At 40.6% G+C, this 18,092-nt stretch overlaps 1 protein-coding gene across 1 annotated transcript in view; it reads right to left on the bottom strand.

The window, feature by feature from the left end:
• GAB2 (GRB2 associated binding protein 2) overlaps nt 1-18,092 on the bottom strand; it is a 49,510-nt gene that overhangs the window by 9,748 nt on the left and 21,670 nt on the right. The window contains exon 2 of the mRNA XM_007455293.1: nt 13,508-13,751. Coding sequence (XP_007455355.1) covers nt 13,508-13,751 — 244 coding nt within the window. The remainder of the gene's footprint in view (nt 1-13,507; nt 13,752-18,092) is intronic.

The following is an 18,092-nucleotide window of genomic DNA, read 5'->3' as shown; positions in this document are numbered from 1 at the left end:
CCCTCCCTGGTGGTGGTGGTACAGAATGTCAGCGGAGGCTTCTCCAGAGATGTCACCTCTGACTGACTCTGGCAACTGGCCTGGCATAAGGCAAGAGAAGGGAAAATGTGTTCCAGTTAGAGGGACACAGAAGTAGAACACAATCTGGCAAGTTCAAGGAACCGCAAGCTGCTCAGGCTGGAGCAAGTGCATTAGGAGGCGGGGCTGAGAGATGACCTTGGAGGGGCCAGGCCTGGGCTGATGAGAACGGGAGTCCTTGAAAGATTTTAAGGTGGTGCAGGGGTGGGGAGAGCATTGCAGGTATACTGCAGTCACCTTAAACATATGCAAGAGTGAACTCATCATCTTCCTCCTGACTCTCCAGTTTGGGAAAGGCACCAGCCACTCAAGCCGAAACCTGGAGTTACCTTATGATTTCTCACTCAATAATCACATCAGGTCCTATTGAATCCACCCCAATTCAGGTCCTCCTGATTTTCTTCTGCAATAATGAAAGGGGTAATAACTCGTCTCCCGACCATCAGCCTCTTTATCTGATGCTCTTTATCCCGCTCACATTTACTTTCTTAACTTCCCAGCTTAACCATTTTCAAAACTGCCTCAGTGCCTTTAGGACCGAGTCATATTCCAACACCAACTCACCTCTCCAATCTCTCCTCCCCAGTTCCCCTTCCCACTCTAGGGCCTACTCAGTCAACTGCCCAGGTGTTCCCATATGCCCCAGGCAGTCAGGCCTCCGTGCCTTGCTGTGTTGTTTGCTCTCTCTAGAAGTCCTCTTACTCCAGTCTGGCAAGCTCATACTCAGCTCAAATGCCACATCTTCTGAAGCTGTTTCTTACATCCTCTACCTCCCAGCGCAAGCAATCACTTGCTCAACTCTGTTCTTGGAGCAGGCAGCAATTGTTATCTGTGTTACTTATCTCCTGCATCAGACTGTGATTTCCTTGAGGAAAGAAGAAACTGTGTCTTATTCATTTCTCTCATCTGCACCGGGATCAGTGCTTGTCACATAGTAAATACTGAATAAAGGTTTGTTGAATAAACAAGCAAATGAATGTATAAATGAACAAACCAAGAAAGAAAAGCTTTGGTGCTGCTGTGCCCTTTCCTGAGCTTGGCCTGAACCCTCTGGAGCAGCAGATTGAAACCCCTCCTCTTTAGAACACATGAGCTCATGTCCCAACCTCCCGCTGTCGTGGCGTCTCCTCTCCAGTCACAGAACTACTTGCTCATCCCTAAACACGCTCCCTGAGCTCCAGCCCTGGGCTTGCATAATTTACCTTTCTCTGGAATGTTTCCCTGATGCATCAAAATCTTACACGAAGTGCCAAAGAAGCCTTTTTGCTCCACAATGGTGTTTTAGGTCCTCTAAGTCTCCTTGTCACTTTACTCACCCCTCCTCCTCTGCTCCCACAGCACTCTGCTTCCATCACAACACTCATCTTGTGTGAAATTTATTTCAGTCTGTGTCTTTCCACTTCTACCTGACCCTGTGCTTCTAGAAGGCAGGGCACCATATCCTGTCCCCTGTCATAGTTCCTGGCATGTGGTAGATGATCCCGATGCACGCTGAGGGGGACTGACCATTACTTCAAGAATCAGGTGAAAGGAGTTGAACAAGGGAAACAAACTTGCCCAAATGTATACACTTGGATGGTAGCAGAACTGGTTCCAGCACCCAGGCCCCTGGACTCCCTGCCCAAAACCCACACGGCTACAGTGTGCTCCCCTTTGGACAAGAATCAAGAGGGGGAATTCTGAGCACTTAGAAGTCCTGCGGCCTTTACTGCTTTCATGTAGGCCTTTACTGAGGCCTGTGCCACCATGATGTGCTGAGCTGCTTTCTGGGACAGATACCTGGAAGCAGTGGATTTGGAGAAAGGTTTCTCTTCCAGGGCTCTGGGCTGACAGAGGCCTCATAAAATGAGCACAGTACTGTGCCAGGCACATCACATGTGATGTAGCTTTTAATCCTCCTGACAGTTCTGAGAGACAGGTATTACCCTCACACATCCGGTGAGGAGAAACAATAAATGGCAGACATGGTGCCAGAAGATACTCGAACACAAGTGTATAGGGGAGCTCCCTGCGGGCAGAGAGAAGTTTGGGAGAAAATGCTCCCCCAAGCCCAGCAGCTTTTCCTTTCCATTCGTGGCTCCCAGCTGCTCCCAGAGCCGCAGCTGGATGGGGCTATCACACCACCACTTGTACATGCTTTGGTTTTAATATCAACCCAAACCTCTCTCTTGGCTATTAGGAATGCTTTCCTAGTTTTTCCCAGCCACTTTATTTTGCACTTGCTCTTTTGTACATTTTCTCATGTTATGGTAACGTACTACACCACAATTTCACTCCTTCCACTCTACAAGATGCCAAGTACCTTATAACAATAAAGGGCCAATTTAATTTTTTTTTCTGCTATTTTTTTACATTGGAGTATAATTGAATGCTTGTACGTAAATTAGCCACCATTTAGAGTTCTGTACCTGTCACTGGCAATCCTAAGAGGTCATTTGGACCATCCTTCTGTATCTGACTCATTCCAAGTGGATCCTTCCTGTGAGGGAAGAAAACTCAGAAAGTTCTGTCCCACAATCTCTAAGAGGTGAGGTGATCTTTGTAGCTCAGACTCTTCTGGCTGCAATATTGAGCCTGCCTTCTCTCTGTGGTTACAGAGAGAAGCTGTATATGTGAAATTAAATGAAGGTAAAAGCTGTATATTCTGCCTTTGGTCAATCAAAGCCACTGGGAGAATGAGCCTTAGAAATGATTATTCACGGGTAAGTTCTCCATTGACATTTCTGATTTTACTTTTTACCCCCTATCTTTCTGTAGAATAGTGCTTGCTGCAGGGTCAGTGATGCTTTCATTCTGGAATTTCGTTACTTGAAATTTCACTTCCCTCAACCCTCACCAGAATTATGGCTTTCCAGGGCATGTGACCCACCACACACCACAACACATCACATGTTACAGGTTTAACAGCCTCCTTGAAATAAGAAGACAGAGATTGGCTAGAATCTAGCTAGAGGGCAAAAATAAATCTAGTGAAACTAATTTGTTTTCAAAAACAAAAAAGATTCCTGCTTGTCTTGACAGTGTCATTCAAGACTCCTTCCATTGGCAATAGTTACTATTCTGAATTATTAGTTATTTTAGCTTAGTGGAAGAGCTGGAGTTTGAGGACTGAAGTCATTTTAACCAGAATACATACTATCTGGTACTTGAAGAAATATTAGTGGCTAGTAGTATAGTAAGAGTAATAATAAAAAAGTCATGGTTTTATCTCTAAGATGTTTCATTTGTTGTAACTGTATATCAGGATCCCTCATGAATGTAGGAGGGGTTAGACACAAGGCTGGTATTATTGGCCTCAGTATATACTATTTCACTACAATCATCAGGCATATTTATGTCTATGCTAGGCAGAGATGAATGAGCTGGTTCTCTCTCAAAGTCCCTACTCAAAAGTAACCCTGTAAGATTCTTTTGGAGATCAAATGAGGTAACTAACATAAAAGTGCGCTGTAAACTGTAAAGCATTATTCCTTTTTCCAGAGTACCCAATGTGTAATGTGAATGTCAGAAGCAGTGCATGGATAAAGCCCATCCACATACTTTGCCAGCACTTGGCATTGCTAGTCTTTTTTGTTTTCGCCATATTCCAGGGGAGACAAAGCAAAACCTCACTGAGGTTTTAATCTGCATTCCCTGATGTTTCAGCATCTTTTCATGAGCGTATTGGTCATTCTTATATCTATGTTTTTTGTGAAGTGTCTGTTCAAATCTTTTGCCCATTTAAAACAAAAATTGGTTGCGTGTCTTCTTACTGACTTGTAATAGCTCTTTATATATTCTACAAATAACTCCTTTGTCAGATACGTGTTTTGAATATTTTCTCACATTTGGTGACTTGCCATTTTGTTTTCTTAATGGGATCTTTTGAAGAGCAAGTTTTAACTTTGATAAAAACTACTTTATCATTTTTTTCTTTTATGATTCCTGCTTTTTAAATCCTATATAAAAATCTTTGTTTACCCCAAGATCACAGAGATATTTTCTTCTATAAGTTTCACAGTGTTAGACTTTACATTTAGGTCTCTGATACTTGTGAGTTAACTTTTGAGTAGTGTGATATGAAGTAAAGGTTTTTAAAAAACTTCCTATATGTTTTGTTTATGGTTCCCTTTGCTGTGCAAAAGCTTTTGAGTTTAATTAGGTCCCATTTGTTTTTACTTTTATTTCCATTACTCTGGGAGATGGATAGAAAAAGACATTGCATGCACCCCAATGTTCATTGCAGCACTGTTTACATCAGCCAAGACACTGAAGTAACCTAAATGTCCATTGACAGATGAATGGATAAAGAAGATGTGGTGCATATACACAATGGAATATTACTCAGCCATTAAAAAGAATGAAATAATGCCATTTGCAGTAACATGGATGGACCTAGAGATTGTCATACTGAGTGAAGTAACGCAGACAGAGAAAGAAAAGTATATGATATTGCTTACATGTGTAATCTAAAATAAATGATACAAATGAACTTATTTATGAAACAGACTCATAGGCTTATAGAATGAATTTATGGTCACCGGTGGGGAAGGGTTGGGGGAAAGACAGACTGGGAGTTTGGGACTGACATGTACACACTCTATATTTAAAATAACCAACCAGGACCTACTGTATAACACAGGGAAACTCTGATCAATATTCTGTAATAACCTAAAATGGGAAAATAACTTGAAAAAGAATAAATACATGTATATGTATAACGGAATCACTTTGCTGTACTCCTGAAACTAACACAACATTGTTAATCAATTATACTCCAATATAAAATAAAAATTAAAAAAATTCTTATATGGATATCCACTTGTTGAAAAGACTTTCATTTCCCTATTGGCACCTTTGTCAAAATCATACATATATTTTTTCATTCTACCCCCTAGATTCACTAATCTGTTCTAGTGATTTGTATGTTTACCCTTTCATCAATACAACACTGTCTTGTCTAACCGTAGTTTGACAGAAAGTCTTGAAATCAGGTAGTATAAGCCCTCTAACTTTTTTTGTTTTTAGATCTCTTTGGCTATTCACATTTTTTTAAACATCTTTATTGGAGTATAATTGCTTTACGATGGTGTGTTAGTTTCTGCTGTATCACAAAGTGAATCAGCCATACATATACATACAGCCCCATATCTTCTCCCTCTTGCGTCTCCCTCCCACCCTCCCTATCCCGCCCCCCGCAGGTGGTCACAAAGCACGGAGCTGATCTCCCTGTGCTATGTGGCTGCTTCTCACTAGCTATATATTTTACATTTGGTAGTGTATATATGTCCATGCCACTCTCTCTGGCTATTCACATTTTAGCATATTTTGCATTTTCACGTAAATTTTAGAATTGACTTATCAATTTCTATGAAAAAGCTAGCTGGGATTTCTATTTGGATTGCATGGAATCTACAGATTAATTTGGGAAGAATTGCCATTTTAATAATATTGGGTCTTCCAATTCATAACTGTAGTATATTATGACTCTCCATATTTAGGTCTTTAATTCCCCTCAGCAATGTTAGATAGTGATTTCAGTGAAGAGATCTTGCATGTCTTTTGTTAAATTTGTTACTAACTAGTCCATTTTGGGGGCATCACTATATAGAGAATTTTTTAAAGTTCATCTTCCCAATTTTTCGAGGCTAGTATGTAAAAATTAAGTTTTGTATAATAATCTTTTATCCTGTGACCTTGCTAAATTCACTTATTAATTCTAGTATTTTCTATATTCTTCAGGATTTTTTATATAAACAATCATGCTACCTACAAATAGAGACAGTGTTACATCTTCCCTTCTGATATCTGTGCCTTTTATATTTTTCTTGTTCCCTTATTGAATTGGCTAGGATTTCTAGTGCAATAGTGAATAGAAGTGGTGAGAGCAGGTATTCTCTCCTTGTCTCCAATATTAGGGGAATATGTTTACTATTTCTCCATTAGGTATGATATTAGCTGTACGTTATCTTTTGAAGTCTGTTATTAGTTTGAGAAAGTTCTCTATTCACAGTTTGCTAAAAAATATTTTTTATGAAGAGGTATTAAGTTTTGTCAAATACTTTCTTAGCAACTATTGAGGTGATGATTATATGATTTTTCTCCTTTATTTATCTTAATGTGATGAATTATATCGGTTGGTTTTTGAATGTCAAACCAACCTTGTATTCCTGGGATGAACATTACTTTGTCATGGTGTCTTATCCCTAATGATGTATACAAACACATATATTCCCTAATATATATTATCCCTAAAATACACACACACATTTTAAATATATATATATATTTTTTGTTGTTGTTGTTGGATTTGTTTTCTAATGCTTTTTTGTAGAAAAAAGAATTTCTGCATCTATCATCACAGGGAATAATGCTCTTTCTTATAATCTTTGTCTGGTTTTGGTAGTAGAGTTATGTTGGTTATATAAAAATGAGTTGCAAAAGGATTCCTTCCTCTTATGTTTCCTAAAAAGAATCTGGGTAATATTTGTACTATTTTGTTTGAATATTTGACAGAATTAACCAGTAAACCACCTAGCTCTCTAGGTATTTACCCAAGAGATATGAAACAAATGTCCATACAAGATTTGTTAGTGACTGCTTATGTACAAATGCATCTTAATTTGTAAGAGCCAAAACTGGAAACGACCCAACTGCCCATCAACATGTGACTGGATAAGTAAGTTGTGATATAAAGATACATTGAATTACTCCTCAGCAATAAACAGGAAAAACTAATGATGCATGCAACAACAAGAATGAACACCAAAAGCATTAAGCTGATTGAAAGAAGTCAGAAAAAATAGTGATACTCTATGATTCCACTCAAGTAAAATTCCAAAAAAAGAAAACTAATGTAGTGACAGAAAGACTGTCAGTGGTTTCTGAGGAATATGGTAGAAGGAAGGACACATTACAAAGGGACATGAGGACATTTTATATATATGGCACTGACTGTACTTCTATTACCCTTCAAAAATTATTTAAAAAAAACGGGGGGAATCCTAGAATTGAAAAATGAATTAAAAAAACTATCCAGGGCTTCCCTGGTGGCGCAGTGGTTGAGAGTCCGCCTGCCGATGCAGGGGACACCGGTTCGTGACCCGGTCTGGGAGGATCCCACATGCCGCGGAGCGGCGGGGCCCGTGAGCTATGGCTGCTGAGCCTGCACGTCCTGAGCCTGTGATCCGCAACAGGAGAGGCCACAACAGCGAGAGGCCCGCGTACCGCAAAAATCAAAACAAAACAAAAGAAAACTATCCAAACTGAGCACAGAAAGGAAAAAGGATAGGAAAAAAAACAAAGAATAGTATCAGTGACATGTAGGTAAGTTTCAAGTGGTCTAGCATATGAGTAACTGAAGTTTCATATGAGCCTCAAAGGAAAGGAGAGACAAAATGGGGCAGAAGCAATACAGGTAGAAATTTTGCTGGACTGAATCAAAAATATCAACACACAGAATCAGACAGGCAAGTGAACCCCAAACATAGTAAATACAAAGAAAAACACACATTAGGAATATCACATTCAAACTGCTGAAAAAAGATAAAGAAAAAAACTTAAATCAGTCAGAGGCCCAAATAGCCAAAACAATCTTTAAAAAGAAGAGCAAAGTTAAAGGCCTCACACTTCCTGATTTCAAAACTTATTACAAACCTCCAATAACTAAAGCAGTGTGGTACTGGCATAAAGATGGACATACAGACAAAGGGAACAGAATACAGAGTCCAGAAATAAACCCTCAATGATTTTCAATAAAGATGCTAAGACCATGGGAAAGATCTTTTCCACAGCAAAGTACAGTCTTTTCAACAAACAGTTTTGGGAAAATTAGATATACACATGCAGAAAAATGAAGTTGGATCTTTACCTTATACTGTATGCAAAACTTAATGAAAAATGGATCAAAGACCTAAATGTAAGAGCTAAAACAATAAAACTCTTAGAAGACAACAGGGGAAAATCTTCTTGAAATTGGATTTGGCCATGACTTCTTATGTATGAAATAAAAAACACAGGTGACCCCACATGCTACGGAGCGGCTGGGCGTGTGAGCCACGGCCACTGAGCCTGCGCGTCTGGAGCCTGTGCTCTGCAACGGGAGAGGCCACAACAGTGAGAGGCCCATGTACCGCAAAAAAAAAAAACAAAAAAAAAAACCCACAGGTGACAAAAGTAAAAAGAGATAAATTGGATTACATCAAAATTAAAACCATTTCTGTGCATCAAAGGACACAATCAACAGAGTGAAAAGGCAGTCTTTAGAATGGGGGAAATATTTGCAAATCATGTATCTCATAAGGGGTTAATGTCCACAACATATAAAGAACTTTTACAACTCAACAATAACAAAAGACTCTGATAATCAATGGGCAAAGGACCTGAGTAGACATTTCTCCAAAAATGATATACCAATTGGCAACAAATACCTGAAAAGATGCTGACTATCACTGATCATTAGGGAAATGCAAATGAAAACTACAGTGAGATGCTACCTCACACCCATTTAGGATGGTTACTATCAAGAGGCCAGAAAATAACAAGTGTTGGCAAGAAGGTGGAGAAACTAGAACCCTTGTGCACTGTTGTAAAATGGTGTAACCACTATGGAAAACAGTATGGCAATTCCTCAAAAAGCGACAATAGAATTACCATATGACCCAGCAATTCTACTTCTGGGTATATACCTCAAATAACTGAAAGCAGAGTCCTGAAGAGTATTTATAAACCCATGTTCACAGCAGTGTTATTCACAATAGCCAAAAGGTGGAAGTAACCCAAGGGACTAACAATGGATGAACAGATAAACAAAATGTGGAATATGCATGTAATGAAATATTTATTCAGCAGCCTTAAAAGGGAAGAAAATCCTGACACGTGCCACAATGCAGATGAACCTTGAGGACTGCATAAAAAGACAACTACTGTATGATTCCACTTAAATGAGTTACCTAGAGAAGTCAAATTCATACAGATAAGTAGAATGCAGGTTGTCAGGGCCTAGGGGGAAGGTGAAATGGGGAGTTGTTTAAGAGTGGAGAGTTTAAATTTTGAGAGTTGAAAAGAGTTCTAGAGATTGGTTGCATAACAATGTGAAAGTACTTAATACTACTGAACTGTACACTTAAAAATGGTTAAGATGGTACATTTTATATTATGTGTATTTTACCACAATTTTTTTTAAAAGAAGAGAAAAGAAATCATTCAGAGGAAGAAAGATACATTACATACAGGAGAATAAGAAAAAAAGAACAGCTGACCTGTCATCGGAAACAATGATGGTCAGAAGACTATAGAATGGCATCCTTTAGAATGCCAAAATAAAAGCATCATTCCAGAATTTTATACCCAGCAAAAATATATCTAAAAAATAAAGGTGAAATAAAGGTATTTCCACATAAATGAAAGCTGGGAAAATCTGTTACCAGGGACTCACATGGCAAAAAATGGTAAAGGAAGCTCTTCCTTTACCAGAAGAGCTCTTCCTTTACCAGAAATAAAAACACATAAAAACCCCACTAGATAATGTTTAATATTTGCTTTCAGCACTCATACTAAGTATTTTAAACTTAGGAGGGAAAAAATAGTATTTTATAATATGCAGATATTTACTATTTCTGCTGCTCTTTCTTCATTCCTGATCTTAGTTTCCTTCTGGTACTTCTTTGCTTTAGCCTTATTATTTCTTTAAGTCAGATCTCTTGGAAATTCTCTTATTTACCTTTCATCTGAGAGTGTCTTAACTTTGTTTTCATTCCTGAAGGAATACTTTTGCAGAATATAGACTTCTGGGTTGATAAGAGTTTCTTTTTCTTTCCATTAATTTCAAGTGTGTTTTCCTTTATCATATGGAATACTGTTATAAAATGGGCTTTTAAACCTGTGTGTAGTAGTTTCAACATTAGTTATACTGGGGTTGGCATCTGTGCTCTCCCTTGAGAATTAGTTTGCTGGCTCTCTGTAGGCTGAGAAATTTTGGATTATATTCTGAATGTTGAGATACTATGCTGTGTAGACTCTGGGTTCTTTTATCATCCTCTGCAGAATGTTGATTTTGTTTTTGCAGGCAATCAATATGGTCAGGTTCGACCTGTAACTTCTGTTTCTCCTCTGTGTGTGGTGGTGAAAATCTCAGTTTAGTTCACAAAGCTCTTGTTATGCTGATTTGAGTCTGTCCCACACATGGGTAGCTCAAGGTGAGCCTGAGACTTGTGTGGGTTTATACCCAGAATTAGGAATTGCCTTCACTAGCTCTCTCCACACTGGGATACTCCACTCCTTTCCAGTCCCCAAAGGGCTCCTTTTCTGCTTCATCTAACCAGAAAGATGAGGTTTCTATTAGAGTTTCAGCAGCCTGCCCCACTGTGCTGCTTTGTGATGGAGCCCACTCTCAGGACAAATCCACCAGAGACAGAAGATTTACCTGTGTACTCACATCTCCAAGTTTTGCTCGTCTCCATAATCTGCTTCCTTTCTTTTTCTTTACAGAGTCTTTGGGTAATTATATTTTGTCCAGAGTTTTTATCTGTAATTAGTGGGAGGGACAGAAGCCTGTGGTGGCTTCTGCCACCATAGCGGAACTGGAACTCCTAAGTTCTTTTTCAAAGTTTCTCTCTCTTTCCTAAATTTCACCGTCTCTTTACTCATTATCCACCCCCTCTTCCCACCATAGATTAAAGCAAGTAACACAACTATTTTAAAGTCTTTGTATGCTAGCTTCAAAAACTGGGTTGATTTTAACTTGTTTCTATGACCTGAGCTCTCTAGGACTATGGGTCAACTTTTACAGTTTCTTCAGATGTCCAGCAATTTCTCATTGTATACTGAACATTTGGGATGATATGTTATAGAAATTTCCTTCATAGCAAAAGCCATGTAAATTGCATCTCGCTAAACGGGGGTCCCTTTTTTTTTTTTTTTTTTTTTGGTCCCTTGTTTTAAGAGTCAAATCAGTCCTGCTTTTTGATTGCTCTTCAGTGCCTTTGAACAGGATTTTAAAATGTTTTGTCCAGAGTTTATAATTGTTACAGTATGTTTAGTATCATGCATGCTACTCCACCATTACCAGGAACTACATAATCCTTCTAGACTGAAGAAAACTTCCTTCCCACCCTCCTTTCCTGCTTGGAATTCTACAAACACTGTTTGAACTTACTATTTTTTAAAATCTCCCTGAGATCCTGCTCATCACCCTCTCGCTCCCACACCCACACAAGTAAAAACAAAGACACAGAGAAAAGCACAACTTGATCAAGGCCCTACAATTAAGCTGCTTCCCCAGATGTAGATAAATTCTGTCTCATCTATTATGTTACCTCCATAACACAGATTTGTTCAAATACTTATTATGCACCTACTATGTGCCCTGAGTCCTGTCCCAAAGGACAGTAACATATTAATATAAAAATCCATAATACGAGGTAGAAAGTTCCAAATGCTGTGAGAAAGATCATCAAAAACTGCTATGGGAATTCAGAGAAAAATGAATTCCAGCTAGGAAGATTTAAAAGAGGTTTTACAGAGGAGGTGAGGGTACAGAGAGTGGGCCCCAGCTGCTAATTCAAGCAGAGACATTTATATATGTGTTCACTGTTGCTTTAGCAGTATCATGGGACTGGAGGTGGTGGCAGTTGTTAATACTATATAAAGCCTTCCACTTAAAGTATGATCTGCAGTCTGCACTGACATCATCTGCAGTTTTGCAGAAAGGCAGGATCTCAGGACCCACCCCAGGCCCAGTGAATCAGAATCAGCATTTCAGCAAGACCCTCAGGTATTTCATATGCACATTAATGTTTGAGAGGCACTAATATAAAGTGCTCTGTCTTTCACTAGAATTATGACTGTAAGACCTCGCATTCTCTACTACCAGGCAATCCTACATGTAGTAGAAGGGGAGGCGGCACAGGAGAGCATCTGGCAATATGTCCTGAGCGCCTCCTACCTCCTGGCTACCTTAGGTATATTTTGCCATTTTATGCTCGTTAAGTAAGCCTTTGAATTAAGTATTCCCACTCTGCAGATAAGGAAATTGAAGGTCAAAAAGGCTCAATATGTGGTCCAAGGTCACAAAGAGGTGGCCAAACCTGAATTTGAACCCATAACTGACTGACTGCAAAATACTTTTCACTCTGTAAAATACTTTTTCATTCTACTATACTGTCTCCAGTCTGTGCTTCAGGAGAATCAGGTACTAACTAGTTCAGTGATCTTGGTTAATTCATTCTACCTTTTTAGAACTCAGCCCTTCATGTGTATGTTGATGGAAGTCGACTGAACTAGTGAAAGTTCACGAATGAATCAACGCTGCTTCAGGAAAATGGGTTTTTCAGGCAGACTTAAAATTGAGTGTTGGGAGCTTCTGTGGCATGAAAATGACTCAGAAAACCATAACCAGAACAGCACAGTGTAGAGAAAAGAATACAGGACCAGAAAGGAGAAACCTGGGTTCTAGTCCTATCTCTGTCATTTATTAGTTGTGAGTCTCAGTTTCTTCATCCATGAAATGGAGATAAATGATCTACCCTGGCGATCTCTCAGTGTGTTTAACTGGTTTAAGTGAGATTATGCATGAAAATACTCTGTGACATGATTTATTAATACAGCCAGTTCTCTAATTGCCTTAATTTTCATAACACAAATTCGATATTTCTAAATTAATTCATTAAGGAACATGATTTACAATCTGCTGGCCATGGTAGAATTGGGAACCAGCTCTGGCAAAGCCCACCAGCTCTGCACTTTTGTTTACCCCAGCAATGGGAATAAAAGGTAATAAAAATATGTACAGGCTCTGTACCTGTTAGAGTTGATGGTGTTAGAAAAACAAAAACTTATTCCAGAGCAGGGAGTCCTTGCTCTAGAACTTTCTGTGATGATGAAAATGTTTTATATCTGTATTACCCAGTATGGTATCCACTAGACATGTGTGGCTACTGAGTACTTGAGATACGGCTAGTATAACTGAGGAACTTAATTTTAAATTTTATTTAATTTTAACTGATTCAAAGTTAAATAGCCACATGTGGAGAGTGGCTGCCATATGGAACTGTAGCTCTAGAGCAAAAGTGAGATAAGGATTTGTTGAACAACGTTAAGGTTTTATAGTTACACTCTTAGGGCCAACAAGTGCACTGACTTTGTTTTTTTCAATTCTGAAACTCTAGTTCCTAATGCCTTTTTTTCAAATTAAACCAAAAAGTTTTATAGCATGATTTTTGATAATGGGAGGCTTCTTTGGAATCCAATTATCATTGTATAGCAAGGTAGATGATACCAGTAAAATGTGAAGGTTGCCTAAGCAAAAACAATGATGTTTTGTTTTATAATTATATATTTGCCTACCTGGAAAGATAAAATAGTTTACTCTTACGTATTTAAAATTAAAAAGCAGAGTCTGAAAAGTACTAGGCCCTGTGAGTGGTTGCTCAACCAACTACTGCTTGCCTACCTTGCATTTTCTGCTCTCCGGCTTATGCACTGGTGCAAGTAGAGATACTCCTGAGGTGCACTGGTGGACAAGGCGGGCTGCACGTGGTTCGACACCGAGGGTTCAAAGGTGAACAAGGTTGGCTGGCTGGAGTGCGACGGGGCTGAGGATTTTCGTTCTCGGAGAAGGTGCTGATTGGAGCTGCTGAGCTCAGCTGGCGAAGAGCGGGGGCCGTGACTGGCTGAGGAAATGTTCCTCAGGGAGTCTGTGAAAAGGAGAAAGAGCTCTCTGAATGGTAAAGGAAGGGAAGGTGTCCTTATCCCAAACTGGGTTGTCAGACGAGGAGAAAATACTAAGAGCAGAGGCAATGGTCCAGCCGCAGCATTCTCTTCCTCATGCGCCTGCCCCGGCTCTGCCCTCCCAGAGCGCAGGGCTGTGGCTTCCAGGCTCTGGACCTCTGTACTGCTCCTGGAGGCGACTCCCTATCACAGCCTGGGCAGTATCTGCCCCACTTCCAGGAGGTGTGCCTACTCGAGGTCCAGAAGTACGACTCTGGCTCTCGAGCAAGGCCAGCCTCTGGGGCGGTGAGTGCCACGGCCTTCCCTCTCTTTGGTGGCTCCTGCTCTCATCATCTCCCTCAAAGCTACGCTGGCTTTGCTAAATGAAGCTTTGCTTCCTGAAGACTTATTTACTGAGTCCCTGGACTGTGTGTTACTGTACTAATGACAAAAGCACATGTAATTGGAACGGTCCCTTAAGACTGGTCCCAGCTCCTCCCGCCTGCCCTTCCAAGTCCTCTGAGGACGATGTTCCCCACATCTTGTTCTCACCACTCTCCATCTATTGGTCTTTTTTTCTCTTAACTCTTATCTTAAACTCTCGTCTGTTGTGTTAGAAAGGAAGTGAGGTATTAAAGACAGATAATAGTTTAGAGTAATACCCCCAGCCAAGGGCATTATTCATTTGACTGGCTCTCTAAGCTTAGTCCAAATTCCTTAGCACAACATACAAGGCCTTTCACAGTCTGACCTATTTCCTGTTTCCCTCCTCCCATACCCCAGGCATATGAAAGCTTCATCAGTCTGTGAATGCACCAGCGCCCCCGCCCCCCCGCCTTTTTTTTTTTACATCTTTATTGGAGTATAATTGCTTTACAATGGTGTGTTAGTTTCTGCTTTATAACAAAGTGAATCAGTTATACATATACATATGTTCCCATCTCTCTTCCCTCTCGCGGCTCCCTATGTGACAAAGCAAGAGAGTGGCATGGACATATATACACTACCGGCCCCTTTTATGATTCTTTGTTTTGGCCTATGCTGTTCCTTCTGCCTGGATTTCACCTCTCCTCGGGCACTCACACACAGACTTTAAGACCCTACACGGGTATCACATTCTCGCTGAAACCTTCGTGGACTTGGCCATTCTTCTGGGTGCTAACAGCAGGTGGCCCATGCTTCATTATATCCACTGTCACCCTGCTTCCTTGCCTGGCCCATGGGTTTCTAAGAACAATGACTGACGATGTCACCTCTACGGTGCCAGCATTTACCGAATAAACCCCAGGTACATACAAAGTTCTGAGTCTGTCTTTGTGGAATAGGCAAGAACATTCATCCAGCATACAGTAATTCCAACAGTGAAACGTTTTTGTTCAAAAGAAAGATTTAAAGATGTAATTTCTGGCAATGTGACCGCTAGTGGGAGGTAATGCTTTAGTGGTGATGATGGTGGCTTTCTATGGTTATTCAAAGCACTTCAGAGGCGACGTAGTTCTGCTTCCACTCCCTGTTATCTGACCTGTTTTAGGGCCCTTCTCATGGCCCTGGGCAGGATCACCAGCTCATGGATGCTCTACAGCATTAATGACTCTGCGGTCTTTTCTGCTGCTGGGCAAAACAACTTGTGCCAGCGTACAGCAGGAAAAGCCACAGGCCTCTGGGGAAAAACTGTCCCACTGACAGCTGTATTGACCTCCAAAATGAATTCCCATTACAGGTCTCGTAGTGAACTGGATGTTTGTTAACAGAGTCAATGGCTTCACTACTCCATTAGACCTGCAAGATGAACTCTCTAGTGGCAGAGGAGAGGGTTTGTGATGGGCGACAGAGAAAGCCCAGCGCCGGGGATCAGCCCAAGCTGCTGCCTGAGGAGACATAGGGAAGGTGCAAGGGAAACCTCTGGTGCATTCTACACTCTCTGTGGTCTTCTGAACTCCTCTTCCTCTGCCCAGCCCTTCAATGGGGGCTTTCTTCGGGGTTCTGCCCCAGACCCTCCTACGACCTCACTCTCACTCTGGAGACTCTCCAGGGGTATCCTGTCCACTCTCACAGCTTCAGCTATGTGATAACAGCTCACAAATCTGCATCTCTAGCTCAGTTCTCTCTCCTGGGCTCCCTGTCTTATATCCCCCCCCCCGACCCCCCATCTACTGAGCGTCTCCATTCAGCTGTCCCACAAGCAGGTCAAGCTCAACAATCTAAACGGAACTCCTCCTCCTGCGTCTCTAGCTCAGTGAAGTGCATCAACGTCACCATCCAGTCAGTTCCCCAAGCCGGAAACCGAGGCAACATCTGTGACTCTTCCCTGCTTCTCAGCAGCCATGGCATGTCATTATGTCACCGCCTTGCTTAAAATTTGTCACTGGATCCCTGGCATCCTCAAGATGACTTACAAAGCTCTCTCTTTTGAAAACCACTTTCCTGTTTATTTCTTCAATCTTGTTTCCCACCTTTACTTCCTTGTGTCTCAAACAGAATCTCAGGAAAACACCAAGCTCTTTCTCATCACTCCATACATTAGGCTACCAGCTCAGTAAGGGCAGAGATACTGTCCCTCTTGTAACAGTTTTACCCCTAGAATGAAGCCCAGTCTGTGATCCAACTCCATAATCATGTGTCGATTAAACACATGAAATACATATAGCATAATAAGTCACACTCGCTCAGTAACATCCACTGACTCCTCATTACCTTCAGAATAAAGTCCAGGTTCCCCAATCTGACAAGAATAGCCATTTTGTCACAACCTACTTATCCTGCCTTGTCACCCTGTTCATCCTTCATGTCCCCTATGCTGAATGCTTGTGGGTCTGTATAAAGGAAGAGTGACCTATCCGCAGCTCTAGGGCCCTCTGCCTCCAGCTCAGGCTATGGATTCAAATCTGTGACCCAGTCTGTTTACTCAAAGAGCTAGAGAAATTTCACCTGGGTCTCAGTTTCCTTATTTACAAATTGACATAGGGTGGTTTTATGAGGATGAAGTGCATAGAGGGTCAAGAAAGCACTGCAGGTTGTAGGTACTCAAAATGTGTTCTAGTCACGTCTGAATCTCCGTGCCTAGAACAGTCCCAGCGCATAGTGGGTATTCATTACACTGAATTCATTGTTGAATGAATAAAAGAATTTTCCCTGGCATAAAAATCCACATATGCTTGTTTCTTGTGGTCAAAGTCAGAGAGGTTTTTCAGGTCTGTCAATATGATGAAGTAAGGGTTAGCATGAGTTGGGCCCACAGACACTTGGAATTCCACTCTTCTGACATAAAGCCATGTCTATGAAGCCAGTTAGCTCCATAATGGCCTGCAGCCCCAGAAAAGTTCTTTCAAAGCTGTTTGGGCACTAAATCTTGCCAAAAGCCTACCTCAGCTTGCAACTTTAAAAGACTTCTACCTGAATTCATGTGATGATTCCTTGGTACCTTTACTGGGTTGAACAGTGTCACTCCAAAATTCATGGAACCTCAGAATGTGACCTTATTTGAAAACAGCATCTTTGCAGATGTAATTCGTTAAAATGAGGTTATACTGGATTAGTGTGGAACCTACTTCAATGACTGGTGTCCTTATAAGAAAGCAGAGACAAAGACATACAGGAAGGGGATGAAAGAGGTAGAGATTGGATAAACAAAAGGTGATATATCCATACAATGGAATATTATTCAGCCATATAAGTGAATGAAATACTAATACAAGCTACATGGATGAATCTCCAAAACATTATGCTAAGAGAAAAAAACTAGTGATAAAAGACTATAGATTACATGACTTTATTTATGTGAAATGTCTAGAATAGGAAAATCCAAAGACAGCAAGTAGACTAGTGGTTGCCTGGGGTAGGGAGCAGTAATGGAAAGTGACTGCTAATGAGTATGGTATTTCTTTTTGGGTTGATGAAAATTTTCTAAAATTAGACTGGTGATGGTTGCACAACCCTGGGAAATACTAAACCCACTGAACTATATACTTTAAAAGGGTGAATTTCGTGCTATGGGAAATACATCTCAGTAAAGTTATAAACACACGCACAGTTTGACAGTTCCTCAAAAAGTTAAACACAGAGTCACCGTATGACCCAGCAATTCCACTTCTAGGTATATACCCAAGAGAAATGAAAACATACATCTACACAAAAACTTGTAAACAGATTTTTCATAGCAGGATTACTTATAATAGCCAAAAGTAGGAACAATCCAAATGCATATATAAGCTGATCGATAAAGAAAATGTGGCATAGCATATAATGGAATATTCAGCAGTAAAAAGAATAAAGCACAGGACTTCCCTAGTGGCGCAGTGGTTGAGAGTCCACCTGCCGATGCAGGGGAC

The sequence above is a fragment of the Lipotes vexillifer genome, unplaced genomic scaffold, assembly GCF_000442215.2.
Source record: "Lipotes vexillifer unplaced genomic scaffold, Lipotes_vexillifer_v1.1 scaffold276, whole genome shotgun sequence".
NCBI lineage: Eukaryota > Metazoa > Chordata > Mammalia > Artiodactyla > Lipotidae > Lipotes > Lipotes vexillifer.
Note: the sequence above shows the minus strand (reverse complement) of the source record. Positions and strands in the feature narration are given on the sequence as shown.